Here is a 16,476-nt window from a genome sequence, read left to right on the forward strand (position 1 = left end):
TCCGCTTTTATCTCATAGAACATGAAAGTAACCTTCTTATGGTAAAGGCAGGTGTTGGTGATAGTGTATATCAATTAAGATTTGCATTAAAATGTTTAATTTGCCTACAGGCTAGTTTCAGGGCTTGACCCAATTTCCTTCAGGCTGTGAGCGAATGCTAATTTGCATATTTGACCTAATTGACACTCTACCCCTTGTTAGAAATATCTCATCCCTTCTTGAGCAGTCCTTACTCCCTCATGATTTTCTTCATCCTGATTTTAGAGTAAGTCAGTGCATGGGTGGTTGTTAAGGTTTTCACTTTTTTTTTTTCCTGAAAGGAAAACTAACTGTATACATATCTCTTCCTTACAAACTACTTCATGAGATGATATTACCAACCTCATTTTATAGATAAGGAATTAAACTTAGAGATTTAGCAACTTAACCCAAATAAGTATGGATTTGGGCCTGTGTTTGTTTCTTATACTACTGCATAACAAATCACCACAAATGGCTTAAAACACACAACATACACATATGCCCTCCAATTTCTGTGGGTTCTCAACTCAGGGTCACAGTACAAGTCAAGCTGGAAGCCTGGATTCCATTTCTCTGAGCTCGCAGTCGTTGGTGGAACTTGGTTCCTCACAGTTGTTGGACTGAGGTCCTGTTTTCTTGCTGACTGTCATCTGGGGCCTTCTCTGCTTCTAGCGGTTGCCGTCCTTCCTAACATGTGGGCCTCTGCCCTGAGTGGCACTGCTCTTCAAGGCCAGTGGGAGAGTGTCTCTGACCTGCTCTCTTACCTCTCGATGCCAACTTAAAGGGCCCACGTGGGTGCTCTCCCTTTTGGTTAGCTCAGGGAGCTGATTGGTGACTTTAATTACATCTCTGACATCCCTTTTGCCTTGCGATGTAGATAATCCTGGGAGTGACATCCTGTCCCGTTCGTGGGTTCTCCCCACACTCAGGGAGACTCATACAAGATGTGTATGGGAAGAGGGGTCAACTTAGAATCCTGCCTCAACAGAGCCCGTCTTAACTTCAGACCTTATACTCTTTGATCAGTGTTGTTATCTGTCATATTGAGGATAACAGCACTGACTAGAAAGGGATGATTGGGCCCTTTGGCATTTGAAAGTGCTTAATTTTTTGCCTGTTCCTGAAAATATTTCAGTGCCTGGAAGCAGCGAGCCTTTCATGACGCAAGGACAGATGCCCACCAGCAGCATGCAGGATATGTACAACCAGAGTCCGTCTGGAGCCATGTCTAGTCTGGGCATGGGGCCGCGGCAGCAGTTTCCCTACGGAGCCAGTTACGACCGAAGGTGAGTGTTTCCTCAGATGAAGATGAGATGACTTATTTGAAACTGTGCTTTCCACACACACATCTCTGAGCCCCAGCAGCCGATGTCTGCTTCCTGCTGAAGTTCAGTAGGACTGTACGTGTCAGACAGCTGCCTTCAGTCAATGACTGTAACAGGAACTGGGGAGAAGGACCTTGTCCCCAGGCCACCAATACAGCTGTGTTTTTATTAGTGAATTTTAGAAATATGCCAGGGCTGGGCTGGCCAGGGCACAAGTCTTCTCCCTAAGAATGCAAGAGCCAAGGTTGTCCCAGCCACTGTCACCACACCGAGACCGCCGCTCCAGCGTCCATGTGTGGCTCCTCCCGTGACCTCAGTGCCTGCCTTCCTCCCCACAGGCCAAGGTCTGGGCAGTGGTGCTACACTGGGCTGTCAGCAGGCTCAGGCAGCAGTGGGTTCTTGGTAACATCTTCCAGGCGTTGTTTTTTCAGGTGTTCCCACTGTCCCCTGCAAACATTTTAAACTGAGAGGGAATGCTTTGCTCCTTAATAAACATCTCTGATACAAGCCAGGGCAGCTTTTCTTTTCTCAGGACATCCCCTTGATATTAAAATGGCAAGTAAGGATGCATTACTGGCACAGATTATTTTAATAAGCTAGAATGAAAGTCATTGAAATGTCTCAGAGAGGAAGCTGTTCCTCGAATAGTGGCTTAGGTGGACTTCCTTTTGTGAAGAAGACCCCTGACCATGGTCCTTACCATGGACGACCTATCCCTTGCTTCTCACGTTCATTACCTCCCTAACGGAGACTTGCTTAGAAGCCAAGCCTTCAACTGAATATTTCATTTTTAAAGAAAACCAGTGGAGGTAAAATAGAGCTCTTTTTCTAACCATTCCTCTGAGGCAGGACAGGTGTGGTTTTCATCATTTCCTTGGCAGGGCCTCGATCCACACTGCTCCCTCTCAGTCCACATGCTGGGTTTTGTAGGTCTGGCTAAGCAGTCAGGTGTCCCTGGTTTAATACAAAGGAAAATTTTGGTTTGATAAATCACTGTTTTACCAAATCAGGTTTCTTTCTAACATTCTCTGTGAGCCTGGTTTTTGAGTTACACAGTATCGCATGCTCAGAGCTACATTGTACTTTCTAATAGTGACTGGGGAATCTCGACTTCTCATTCTGACCTTCTAGTGAAGGTTTAGTTGTGAAATCCGCCTTAGTCACTTAACCGCTGTGGGAAGTCTGATGTACCAGATCAAGGATTTTTACTAATATTTGGTTTGTTTTTGAGAGTCCAGGAAAAGCTTTTGGAGGGGGAGGAGGCAAGGGATAGGCTGATGAGATCAGAAGAACAGCCGTCCTCAGACATATTCTTAAAGGAACCTGAGCAAATATACTTTTCTGAAGTGAAGTGAAGTTGCTCAGTCGTGTCCGACTCTTTGTGACCCCATAGACTGTAGCCTACCAGGCTCCTCCATCCATGGGATTTTCCAGGCAAGAATACAGGGTTTCCACTTCCTGCTCCAGGAGATCTTCCTTACCCAAGGATTGAACCCAGGTCTCCCACAATGTAGACAGATGCTTTACTGTCTGAGCCACCAGGGAAGATATATACTTTTCTATTTCTTCTCAAATGCTTTCTGGAATGTGGCATGGCCCAGGTGTAGAAGTTATTTTGGCCTTATCACATTAGGATTTGAGCTTCCCAGGTAGCTCAGTGGTAAAGAATCTGCCTGCCAATGCAGAAGACGTGAGTTCAATCCCTGGGTTGGAAAGATTGTCTGGAGAATCTCTATGGACAGAGGAGCAAGAGTCGGACACGATTGAGCAACTAAACAATATTAGGATTTCCTTCAGTAAGTTTTGTCTTCTGAAAAGTGTTATTTACTCAGCTTAAATTTCATCCACATCAATTATATTTCTTTTCTCCTAACTATAAGCTTGCCTCCAGATTTCAATGTCATTAGCAGAAACTTCCCTTGTCTGTTTTACATGTGATGTTCTAAATTTTATTTTCTTTCTTATTCTCATTCCTTGACAAGTATTCTGTCTTACAAAGTTCAGTATACTAACTGCACCAGCTTAATTTCTAAAGTTTCAATTCTGTTGTTCTTTTAAACATATATTTTTATGGTACTTATAATTTCTCAATATGAAATAAATGTATGTTTATTCCCATTTTTAGATTTAATAGAAGTACATTTAAATCATCCCTATTATCCTTTTTTTGTAGACTTTTGGGGTCATAGAACTTTGAAATTTTGAGTAGTTATGTCTATACCAACTTAGTATCATTTGGACTAATTTTGAAGGGTTCCTTTAAAAACTGGCACATTTTATACTCTTGATGAGGAAGTTAGAAACAGAAACATTTTCCACGTTTATATGTCAATATGCTGGTGCTCCTAGAAATACTGCTTTGACTTAGGTTCTTCTGTGGTTTCTTACGCTCATTAATGCCTCACCTCAGGGTGTGTCATGCCCTCCCTGGTCCCTCAGTGGATGGGCGGGGCCCGTCCTCAAAGGCAGAGGGTGCTAGCCCGTCCAGTGGGACTCCTCGCCCCACCGGCCAGGGGTTGGCAGCGCTCCCAGAGTGGGTGCTGCCCTCCTTCCACGGGAGTGGAAGTGCTGCTGCTGCTCACAGTGCCTGTCGGGAGGATGCTGTGGAAGAAAGACGGCATGGAATGTCCAGAAGTGGGCTCCTCCTCCCTCTCTTGACCCGAGGTCCACAGTCAGTGAAGTTTTCTTTGAATGCCTCATTCTAGGCATGAACCTTATGGGCAGCAGTACCCGGGCCAAGGCCCTCCCTCAGGACAGCCGTCATATGGAGGACACCAGCCGGGCCTGTACCCACAGCAGACGGTGAGTTGGCGAGCAGCGTGCATCTCTGTGCTTTCTGTTTAAAATTCAGACTCACATACTTCTGAAGAGTTTTAGGAAGTATAACCAAAATGACATGTAACAATCAGGTTTTATTTGCTTACGTTAAAAAGTATTCTTAGGATTTTGAAATGAGCAGGTTAGAAGTGGCTCTTGAAAATATGTTATTGGAAGTTATGGACATTCATCCTTGTAAATAATAAGCCCAAATTCAAGTATATTTTAGACATATGTCTGTTCTATATACTATTATATCAATTGACATTTTAGCACAGAAATTTGTCAATATATTTTAGAGAATATGTAGGGTGAACAGCTTAAAATATTATATGCTAATAGTTAAAGTTGATCTATTTTTAAGAATAAGGTTATTGAGACTGTGTAGGCTAGGTGTGTAGGTGTGTGCTGTTTACACCGTGCTGCAGCTCGGCAGTCGCGAGGTGTGTGAGATAACCTTGCAGTTACCACAGCTAACACAGAGGCACGCATGTCAGACACAGGAATTTGCTGTCGCTAAACAACTCTTCAGGTCTAAGACCTCTTGTAAAATAGAAGGGGTTTTAAACATTAATTTGACCAGAGCATGTTTGTATAGTGAATTGTATCGTCAAATCAGCTGACCTTAAACAGTGTTCCGCCATATGCTTGCCTCTGGCCCGCGCTCTCATCAGGAGCTTCCCACCTGATCCAGTGGTGGAAGCCCTGGCCTTCTGGGAGGGGAGCTCAGTGAGGCCATACCAGCCCTGTCCTCAGAGGTTCTTCTGGAGAAGGAGACCCAGACCAGCTGGAGGCTGGGATGGGGTTCATCCAACGTCAGGTATCAGGGGCACAGGTCAGAGTGAGGAGCCAAGCTCTGTGTGGAGGCTTTTCTGTAAAGTTAGGCCCAAGGAGTCTGTTTAGTCCCGGAAACCTTTGGGCTGGCCCTCAGAGCACTGTCATTTGTGGTGATGTCTCTGGCTGCCTACACAAGCCATCCCCGTGATCTCCAAGCCCCAGTTCTGCACGGCCTGTGTGGTGGTCACCCTCACCTTGCTCTCCCAAATCCACCCAGAGAGTACCAGGAGAGGAGGCTGGTTTTTTCCCACGGAAGTTTTGAAGTACATGAAAACAAGAGTACGTGCAGTGGTTTGTGTAGTACTGAATATCGCACATAAATTGTTAGTCCGTGGATGTGGGAGCTTCCCATATTCATTTTGAAATGAACATTCCACCACGTAATAACTATTTTGCCTAATTTAAGTGCATAATTATACCTGTAAAAGCACATCAGTGTGATCTGTCTCTGTGAATTTTCAGAACTACAAGCGCCATATGGATGGCATGTACGGGCCTCCAGCCAAACGCCACGAGGGAGACATGTACAACATGCAGTATGGCAGCCAGCAGCAGGAGATGTACAACCAGTACGGGAGCTCCTACTCCGGCCCAGACCGGAGGCCCTTGCAGGGACAGTACCCATACCCCTACAACCGAGAGAGGCTGCAGGGCCCGGGGCAGATACAGCCGCACGCCATCCCACCGCAGATGATGGGCGGCCCGATGCAGTCGTCCTCCAGCGAAGGGCCTCAGCAGAGCATGTGGGCGACCCGCAACGATATGCCTTATCCCTACCAGAACAGGCAAGGCCCGGGCGGCCCCGCGCAGGCCCCGCCTTACCCCGGCATGAACCGTACCGATGACATGATGGTCCCTGATCAGAGGATAAACCACGAGAGCCAGTGGCCTTCCCACGTCAGCCAGCGTCAGCCTTACATGTCCTCGTCAGCCTCCATGCAGCCCATCACGCGCCCGCCTCAGTCGTCCTACCAGACACCGCCCTCACTGCCAAACCACATCTCCAGGGCGCCCAGCCCCGCCTCCTTCCAGCGCTCCCTGGAGAGCCGCATGTCTCCCAGCAAGTCCCCCTTCCTCCCCTCCATGAAGATGCAGAAGGTCATGCCCACCGTCGCCACGTCCCAGGTCACTGGGCCACCCACCCAGCCGCCCCCCATCAGAAGGGAGATCACCTTCCCTCCTGGCTCTGTGGAAGCCTCACAGCCAGTCCTGAAACAAAGGCGGAAAATTACCTCAAAAGATATCGGTAAGCGTTCCCAAGGCTTTGCTCCTGAAATGATTTCCTGTTGCGATCTAGAATTTTAATTTTGGGTTAGATGTAGTTGGATAACCTCAAAGGGATGAAATTCTGTGACTGCAGACTATCAGGACATGATTTTATGCAGGAGCAACGCCTCTGAATTAAGCTCCAGAGGAAAGGGAGAATTAAAATGGATTTCTTGCATGTGAGTGTTACTCGTGTGAGAGGGCAGAGCCCCAGGTGAGAGGCGGGGACTCCTCGGTGACTGTGGACTATATTTTGGGCTTAAAGATGTGATCTTAAGCAAACACATGATCTCTGCCATGTGTGCTTAAGAGGACAGCTGCAAGGCTGATGGAACACTAGGGTGGCCTGAGAAAATTTGACAGCAAGCCACTCTGTAATTTTGGTAAGGACATACAGACAGTGAGTTCCCCTTGGAGCAAAACCAGAAAACTGACTGTGCTGCATAGACAGATACATAATATGCTATGTGGAACTTCACATGTGGATAGAATTTAGGTGATCCCTGCAGCACTGTTGATGGGACCAAGGAACTCTTTCAGGTGAACACTGATGTCACACGTTCATCTGGGTGGAATCTTCTAAATCCTAATTAGAGATTTGGGAAAACTGGGAATACACACAGTTTTTCTGCATTATTTTTGAAGTACTTTTAACACAGCTAAGGAAATAATAGAGTTCAGTTTTATCCAAACTTTTTTCCCCCAAATCTCAAAATCATGTGACTCAAAGTCCTTTGCAATGATGAGAAAATTAAATATTTTAAAGATATGACCAATGTTTTTAATCATTAGACATTAAGGGGTAGGGGGTAGGGGGAAGTAAGGAGTTCTACATAGAGGACGTCCTGGAGGCAAGAGAGAAACAGACCCTGGGCACCGTGTTACATATGGTAATATATATGTAAAAATATATGCATGTATTTGTGTATGTGTACAGATATTTAAGAACGTGTGTGTTAGTCATTCAGTCATGTCTGACTCTTTGTGACCCCACGGACTATAGCCTACCAGGCTCCTTTGTCCATGGGATTTTTCAGGCAAGAATATTGGAGTGAGCTGCCATTTCCTTCTCCAATTTAAGTAAATAAATACATTTAAATTTGAAAAAAAATTCTTAGTGCATGTTATACCAGCCTAGGGAAACTTATGTTCCTGATTTTAAAATGAAAATCTGCCTTTCTATTACACAAGTATTATGTGCCTGTCTTAGAAAATTTGAAAATTAGATGAAATTAAAATAAAGGTGGACACCCACGGCCCCTCCCACACAGAAGTTGGCATCTGGCCTGGCTGCTGCTGTGGGGAGTTCCAGCTGCTCACACCATGTGTTTCCACCAGTTTCCTGAGACAGCTTCCCTTAAAATTTCAGACACACAGCAGGCCTCCCCTCCAGCCCCATCTTGTGACAAATCTTACAAACCTTTCCTCTCATCGTCCCTCTTGACCTCCATCTCAGGCCAAGCTCCTAAAAAACCAGAACCATCAAAATGCTAGTACTTGTCAACAGCATGCTCTGTGGTCCAGAGCTCAGACAGAAGATGGCATGGAAGAATGAAAGCGTTCTATCAGTGTGCGTGCTGTTTGGGAATTAACTTTTTCTTATATTCTGCATACTCACTAGCCTTCTGAAGATGCTACCTTGATACATTTGTGAATAGAGTCAAGACAAATACAGAAAGAATCATTCCCACTTCTGTTTAACCTGCAAAACAGAAAGCTCTTCACCCACAGTTTCTTGTCAGTTGTCAATCTCCACCTGAAATGACCATGTTTAACTGTCCCTCAGAACCTTTGTTTAAATCAGTATTTAACTTAACATTCTGCTTTATCTTCTTCTTCTGTTATTTTCTATTCTTTCATGTGTAGAGTTAATATTAATCATGTCCTTGTTCTTCCACCCATTTTTAGTTACTCCAGAGGCCTGGCGTGTGATGATGTCCCTTAAGTCAGGTCTTTTGGCTGAAAGTACTTGGGCTTTGGACACTATTAATATTCTTCTATATGACGACAGCACTGTCGCTACTTTCAATCTCTCCCAGGTAAGCCAGCACCAGTCCAACTGAGAACCAAATTAGAATAAGAAAATGAAGTAGTGTATAATGCTTAAGCTAATGCCTAAAGCAGTTAGGACTCAGCAGCTAAAATTTTTTATCATTACAGTTAACTATAAACCAACATCAATCAGTGTATGGTTGTCTGAGAATTTTGTCTGGAACAATAATTTATTTCAGTCTTTAGTATAAACACACATGTATATTTCTCATAAGAAAACAGTGACCTTGTGTGCACATGCATGTATGTGCGTGGAATAGACACTAGTGGCAAAATCAAGCTGTTGGTTAGAATGAGTGTTAGCAGGCCGGTGAGAGCTAATCCAGATGTAACACAAAGTCTCAGCTGTAGTCAGTGTTGGATGAGACACCACCATGCAGTAAGTTGCAGTGAGACCATACCCTATTTTTCAGGGGGACCTAACATCTTTCTTTTAATTAAAAGTATAAAATTTAAAAAGAGTGTTTATATTACAGAAAATATATATATATAGAGAGAAGTAAACAGTTTAATGAACCCCTGTGTACCATCGTTCAACTGCAGTAGTAATGAAGTCATGGTCAAACTTGTTTCTTGATGTGTTTCCTCCCATTTCTGCCCCGCTCTAGTTTATTTTGAAGCAGTCATTTAAAAGCCTCCTACCTTTAAAACCCTCCTTTGATCTGTGCTAAGCTTGAAGTAGCTGCTGGCATAATAGCTGGAAGAGAGAAGGAGCTGAGGATTAGGAAAAAGGCCCAAGAGCCAGCTGGACTACAGATTTTTTTAAAGAAATATTTAGAAACAAAAATCAGAAAAGGTCATTTTCCCTACTGTGTATGAACAACTCTTGCTTTTGTTGAAAAAAGCCAAAACATCTAATTCCCTCCCTTCTGTTGAACTAGGACCAAAATCTTCTACTTCCTCTTTCTTCTCCCCTTTAACTCCTCATTTTAGCCCCGAAAGGCAGTTTTTCAGTTGATACAAAGTATATTAATAAGGTCATAAACATCGTATGAAGTCCATTTTAATAGAAAATAAGTATTAGGAAAACATATACTACCTTTGCCAGAGTAATAAATTTCCATCGTAATGCTAAGTGAGCTGCTATTGAGCCCAATTTTTCATAAGCAGCATTGCTTCAGCAATTTTCCCTCTTCCCTTGTCCTGGGAAAAAACTAAGCTTTATGTTGGGGGCGAGATGGGAAGGGGTGACATCCAGACCTCCACTTAAAAACTTGTGCCTTCGTACCCTAAAAGCAAGCTCTACCTGGCTGGTACTTGGGTGTCCCCTTGCTGCTGCTGCTGCTGCTAAGTCACTTCAGTCGTGTCCAACTCTGCGTGACCCCATAGACGGAAGCCCACCAGGCTCCCCTGTCCCTGGGATTCTCCAGGCAAGAACACTGGAGTGGGTTGCCATTTCCTTCTCCAATGTGTGAAAGTGAAAAGTGAAAGTGAAGTCGCTCAGCCACGTCAGACTCGTAGCGACCCCATGGACTGCAAGCCACCGGGCTCCCCTGTCCATGGGATTTTCTAGGCAAGAGTACTGGAGTGGCTTGCCATGTCCCCTTACTTCTTTATAATTGTTTCAAACTTCCTTGCAGTAAACTTATAGCCAGATAATGAAATTATAGTCAATTTCCGTAACACCTATCATTGAGAAATCCTTGTTTACTTACTTATTCTTCATCATACCTAAATGCAGGAGCATTGGTGTTGAGGGAGGTGAGTATGTTGGTTCTCTTGATATGAACATCTGCTTAAAGGAAACAGCTGGTTCTCAGAGCTCCTTTTGCCTTTCGGCTGGAGTTGGGAATAGCTGAAGTATAAAAGTGCATTCTGTGAGACATTCTCATTCATTTATCTCAGGGACTAAATCGATTTGTTTCTAATTTTCTGTGTTTATGAGCTACTACATTGCTGAAATTATCTTCTCCCCAAAATGTATGGAGTAAATGTAAATTAGAATAACCTGTGGCACGTAAGACAAAAATAACCATAAAATCCTAAGAATAATAACCATAAAAATATAGGCAAGCAGAGTTTCAGATAAATAAGAGAACAGACTCACTTTGGGTGAATGAGTCTATAAAATCCGCGTCCCCACTCTTCTAGTAAGAATGGTACTGTGTCTAAACCAGAAACAAAGGTAAAGAACAGCAGAGCACTCCCTCAGGGGTAGTATCAGAAATGGGAAAGTAACTAAGTTTTCATGTTGATGGTGTAGGAAAGTAAACACCAAGTAAGAAAGATAGTAAGTATTGATTAATGGAAAATTCAGGAAGATAGTTCTAACTTACACATGGTTTCTTTTTCTTGGCCTAGCCAAAAAAAAAAAAACATTAAAATGTGAAAATCATCATAGAGATGCATGGCTGGCTAGCAGGATTTTCACCCTCTCAGTCACACCGGAGAGGTTATGACGTTGTACCTCTTCTCTTTCTCATCCTCTCCAGTTGTCTGGATTTCTCGAACTTTTAGTAGAGTACTTCAGGAAATGCCTGATTGACATTTTTGGAATTCTTACGGAATACGAAGTGGGAGACCCCAGCCAAAAAGCACTTGACCACAATGCGGCGAAGAGAGAGGACAGCCAGTCCTTGGCCGACGATTCTGGGAGAGAGGAAGAAGATGTTGAAACTATTGAGGAGGAGGAAGAGGAGGAGGACGAGGAGGAGGAAGACAGCGGGAGGGCTGAGACGGAGGACAGGAGCAGCACTGTGGCCTCCCCCGACGCCACTGCAGATCCAAAGGAGAAGCCAAGGCAAGCCAGTAAATTTGACAAGCTGCCAATAAAGATAGTCAAAAAGAATAACCTGTTTGTCGTCGACCGCTCTGACAAGCTGGGTCGCGTTCAGGAGTTCAGCAGTGGACTTCTGCACTGGCAGCTCGGCGGGGGAGACACCACTGAGCACATCCAGACTCACTTCGAGAGCAAGATGGAGATTCCTCCTCGCAGGCGGCCGCCTGCCTCTTTGAGCTCCACAGGCAGAAAGAAAGACCAGGAAGGCAAAGGGGATTCTGACGAGCACCAAGAGAAAAGCATCATCGCAACCATCGATGATGTTCTGTCTGCTCGGCCAGGGGCTCTGCCCGAAGATGCAAACCCTGGTACCCAGACCGAAAGCAGCAAGTTTCCCTTCGGAATCCATCAAGCCAAAAGTCACCGCAACATCAAGCTGCTGGAGGACGAGCCAAGGAGCCGGGATGAGGCCCCACTCTGCACCATCGCGCACTGGCAGGACTCGCTGGCCAAGCGCTGCATCTGCGTGTCCAATATTGTCCGGAGCTTGTCTTTTGTGCCTGGGAATGACGCGGAAATGTCCAAACACCCAGGCCTGGTGCTGATCCTGGGGAAGCTGATTCTTCTTCACCATGAGCATCCCGAGCGAAAACGAGCGCCGCAGACCTACGAGAAGGAGGAAGACGAGGACAAAGGGGTGGCCTGCAGCAAAGATGAGTGGTGGTGGGACTGCCTCGAGGTCTTAAGGGATAACACGTTGGTCACCTTGGCCAACATTTCTGGGCAGCTAGACTTGTCTGCTTACACGGAAAGCATCTGCTTGCCAATTTTGGATGGCTTGCTGCACTGGATGGTGTGCCCATCAGCGGAGGCACAAGACCCCTTTCCCACAGTGGGACCCAACTCTGTCCTGTCACCTCAGAGACTCGTGCTGGAGACGCTCTGTAAACTCAGCATCCAGGACAACAATGTGGACCTGATCTTGGCCACGCCTCCATTTAGTCGTCAGGAGAAATTCTATGCCACGTTAGTTAGGTACGTTGGGGATCGCAAAAACCCAGTCTGTCGAGAAATGTCCATGGCGCTTTTATCGAACCTTGCCCAAGGGGACGCACTGGCTGCAAGGGCCATAGCTGTGCAGAAGGGAAGCATCGGAAACTTGATAAGCTTCCTGGAGGATGGGGTCACGATGGCCCAGTATCAGCAGAGCCAGCACAACCTCATGCACATGCAGCCCCCGCCCCTAGAGCCCCCTAGCGTGGACATGATGTGCAGGGCAGCCAAGGCTCTGCTGGCCATGGCCAGAGTGGACGAGAACCGCTCTGAGTTCCTTCTGCACGAGGGCCGATTGCTGGATATCTCGATATCAGCTGTTCTGAACTCTCTGGTGGCATCGGTCATCTGCGATGTACTGTTTCAGATCGGGCAGTTATGACATCAGTGCGAAGGCAGCCTGTGTGAGTGAAGACTATAGAGGCTCCCGTGTAACTGGCTGTGTTCTGTTCTTGTTTCTCCAGCGTAGGACGAAGGAAAGAAAATCTTTGCTCCTCTGCCCCATCCACTATTTACCAATTGGGAATTAAAGAGATAATTAATTCGAACAGTTATAAAATTAATATTTGCTGTCTGTGTGTACAAGTACATCCTTTTGGGTTTTTTTTTTTTTTTAACCAAAGTTGCTGTCTGGTGCATTCAAAGGTCACTTTTTGTTTTTCAGATTTTCTTTTTAATGTTCTTTTCCATGTCGTATTGCATTTTTTTGGGAAGCAAATTGACTTTAAAGAAAAAAGTTAACAGCAAAAGATGGGAAAATTTCACCACACTGAGACAAAAAGGCGAAAACATATAGATTTCCTAGCTGTGTTATTCTTCAAATAATGAAAAAATTGCAACTGTATCCCATCGTCCAAAGCTCTGTGCAATAGAAATTTCTAGAGATGTAGGTATAGGGGCTCATGAAGGTGTGTCAGTCAGCCATTGAAACAGGAAATGATACTGGTTTCTCCACAGGAAAATGGTTACATTAGGCTAGGAGCAAAATGTTTTTTTTTTAAGTTAAGATTGAAAACATACCTGACAACGATCAACGGAAGTTGCTTCCTCACCACTACCGTCATGTCTGCTGTCTGTCGTCTGACCTTCCACATGACAGTTCTTCACAATTCCTTTAATCATTTTTTAAATATTTTTTTTACTGCCTTTGGGCTGTGATGTATATAGAAGTTGTACATTAAACATACCCTCATTTTTTTCCTTTTTCTTTTTTTTTTTTTTAGTAAAAAGTTTTTAGTTTCTTTTTCATGATGTGGTAACTACAAAGTGATGGTAGATTTAAATAATTTTTTATTTTTATTTTATATATTTTTTCATTAGGGCCATATCTCCAAAAAAAAGAAAAAATACAAAAAACAAAAACAAACAAGAAAAAAATACAAAAAAAAAGAGGGTAATGTACAAGTTTCTGTATGTATAAAGTCATGCTCTATTTCGGGAGAGCAGCTGATCACAATTTGCTTCATGAATCAAGGTGTGGAAATGGTTGCATATGGATTGATTTACACAATGGTTACTAGTACAGACAAAAAAAATACAACTAAAAGGAAGAAACACAACTTCAAAATTTTTTCAGTGACGAGAATCCACATTTGTATTTCAAGATAATGTAGTTTAAAAAAAAACAAAAAAACTTGATGTAAATTCCTCCTTTTCCTCTGGCTTAATGAATATCATTTATTCAGTATAAAATCTTTATATGTTCCACATGTTAAGAATAAATGTACATTAAATCTTGTTAAGCACTGTGATGGGTGTTCTTGAATACTGTTCCAGTTTCCTTAAAATGGTTTCATAGTAACCAAGTAACAAGAAAAAGGGGGGAAACAACCATGTACTAACATAGCCCCCTCCTTATGAAACCCTGAGGTCGGGAGGGACTTTTAACGTTACCTACTTTAGAGTGGGGAGCAAGAGTTTGATTTTCTCAAAGGATTTAAATAACTGGCCTTTGTTTGAAGCAGTCAACTCTGACAACATGGCGGTATGAGAATTTTCAGTGTCTGGGGGTGGTGGCTGCCAGCCCGTGAGGTGAGATCACTGGCCTGACAGTGTAACACCCTGCCTTTTTCTAACCCCATCCTAATTTCGATCAGAGTTCAATCTATTCCGTGTTTTTCCTGTGTGCCTCAAAGTTATTTTGCATTTAGTTTACTCCACCTTGTATAATATTTATATTGTGCAATGTTAAAAAGAATATGTTATATTGTATGTGGTGTACATAGTGCAAAGTGATTATTTCTATTTCAGGGCATATTAATATTCTCATATTCCTTCCTATCCTGGTGCACAGTAGCTTTCGATTACTAGTCACTTCTAGTTTAAACTTAATTTCTTCCTGGGTCACTGACTGTTCTTGTGTAACAATCGATTTCTTTCAAACTGCTGCAGAGTTAAACCGTTAGCGGACACCCTTCTGACTACCTCTTCACACCACCCTGCCAATCTCAGCAGACTCAGAACTTCCAAGTTTATTCACCAGACCTGTTGTCTGGGTGCACATTGCTCACAGTAATGAACAGAAGAGTTAGACGGGAGTGCTCGGTTACAGTGAGAGGGTGGACTGGGACTCTCGTGTCACAAGAAAAGGTTTTTTTCCTGCAAGCATTCTCATCATCTGTCAACTCCCACATTAGTCAGTCTTCTTATATAATAATGCAGCCGAATTTATGTTGAATTTAAAACCCATTTATAATTCTACTTTAAATTTATCTGCTTGCTAAGAACAGATTCTAGTGCTCCAAGCTTCAAATCTGGAGATTTGTAAGAGGGAATTCAATATTATTATAATTCCTCTCTTACAGAGTATGAATAAAAGGTGTATACAAACTTTGAAGTTTGTCAAGCAAAAGAGTGAAATATACAAGAGACTGTTGTTGTCATGGTTTGAGTTGTAATCAATATCTAGAGTCTGACCACTGAACAACAAGATTTTACATACTGATACGCGATGTAATCTCTAGAGTAATCCAGGAAGATTTTAGCATCCTTTCTACATTCTCACCCCAGAATGAAGACTACAGAAGCCCATGAAGAACTTACAGCCTGCCTGACATCATCTTGCCTACAAACTGAGTTATTGCTTTGTCCTAAAAATTAGTTGTTTTTTTTCCTATGAGGCTTTTCAGAAATTTACAGGATGCCCATACTTTAAATGTGTACAAAAAAAAAAAAGATTAAAATAAAGGTGCAAAGAAAGTTTAGCATTTTGGAATGGTGCTATAAAGTTAAATGTGTTGGTATTTGAATATTTTAATGTCACAGAGGATATTACTGGGTGGCATGTGTGCAGAAATAATTATTCAAATGTTTTATTTAAGATCAACAATGAGAATCAGTTTTTGTTGGTGAATGTAGCCTATTCAAAAACTAGTTAGGTAGTTTTTTAAAAATTATAATAGAGAATGATTTTTTAAAGGGGTTATGAACAGTTTGATGTAAGCAGAATGTAAGCTATGAACTACCTCTTTTACAAAAAGAAGATGGCTTTCGCCCTGAAATCATTCATTTACCAACTGTTGGAAATACTTCATTTTTTATCAAACACCATGTACAAATTCTCATTATCTGTTCACCTGCAAGGAAGCAAAGAAAGTATTATAAATGAGCCAAAGTAACCAATCAAATAGTCCATTTTCTTCTCGCTGAGTTTTGTTTCACTTTCTTACCTGGGATGCCGAGCGTAGCTGCCTGGTCGGTCTGCGCTACGCCACCCCCATCACCTCCCTCAGAGACCCTCAAAGTCAAACGAGCTTTTAAAATTGCCAATACATATTTTCAGGGATAGTGAATAACCTGCGTAGATGTCACACTATTCATTAATTTAACAGAAATGCATTGAGCACGTGCTGTATGCCAAGCTCTGTTCAGGTGCTGAAGGGTCATTCATGAGCAAAGACCCTGATTCAGTTATGTTCTGGTCATTCTTGTCAGATAATTGTAGAAATAAACTCATCTTCCAAATCCAGTGTTTATGCATTGAGAACACTGAGTATGTATATTTTGTTGAAATGAAGTGAGGCTCTAGCTGTGGGAACCAGAGTCTGGTAAGAAGGGGTCTGGACTGAAGGAGCTCAGCCATGTCACCATGTGACCTGACCCACATGCTTGTGAGTCTAGAACATGCACTGGGCAGCTGGTCTGCAGCCCCTTCCTGCTCTGAAGTGTGACTAAGGCACCTGGTGCCCTTCCCGCTCCTTTTCACATGAGGGTGTTTGTGCGTTCCCAAGTGTAGGGGGAAAACCCAGAGTCGTAGCCTGGCACCCGTGATCCCAGCTCACGCGATCAGCCCTTGGAAGTCGAGGGACTGACTGAAGCTACACCGTGTTTTGTGCTTCTGTCCCCAGATTTGCAGTCCTTTTTTTGTTTTATGATGATCCGAGTCAT

General features: G+C 43.5%; 1 protein-coding gene across 9 annotated transcripts in view; it reads left to right on the forward strand.

Moving 5' to 3' along the window:
- Positions 1 to 15,292, forward strand: part of ARID1B (AT-rich interaction domain 1B) — a 434,495-nt gene extending 419,203 nt beyond the window's left edge. For all 9 annotated transcript variants that reach the window (XM_088840857.1, XM_088840860.1, XM_088840859.1 and 6 more), the window contains 5 exons: positions 1,157 to 1,307; positions 4,052 to 4,148; positions 5,463 to 6,246; positions 8,175 to 8,305; positions 10,751 to 15,292. In XM_088840857.1, coding sequence (XP_088696983.1) covers positions 1,157 to 1,307; positions 4,052 to 4,148; positions 5,463 to 6,246; positions 8,175 to 8,305; positions 10,751 to 12,472 — 2,885 coding nt within the window. In that variant the 3' untranslated portion in view covers positions 12,473 to 15,292. The remainder of the gene's footprint in view (positions 1 to 1,156; positions 1,308 to 4,051; positions 4,149 to 5,462; positions 6,247 to 8,174; positions 8,306 to 10,750) is intronic.
- The last annotated feature ends 1,184 nt before the right edge of the window (positions 15,293 to 16,476 follow it).

This window comes from Moschus berezovskii, chromosome 10 (assembly GCF_049115385.1).
Source record: "Moschus berezovskii isolate FMDL1 chromosome 10, NW_MosBer_1.0, whole genome shotgun sequence".
NCBI lineage: Eukaryota > Metazoa > Chordata > Mammalia > Artiodactyla > Moschidae > Moschus > Moschus berezovskii.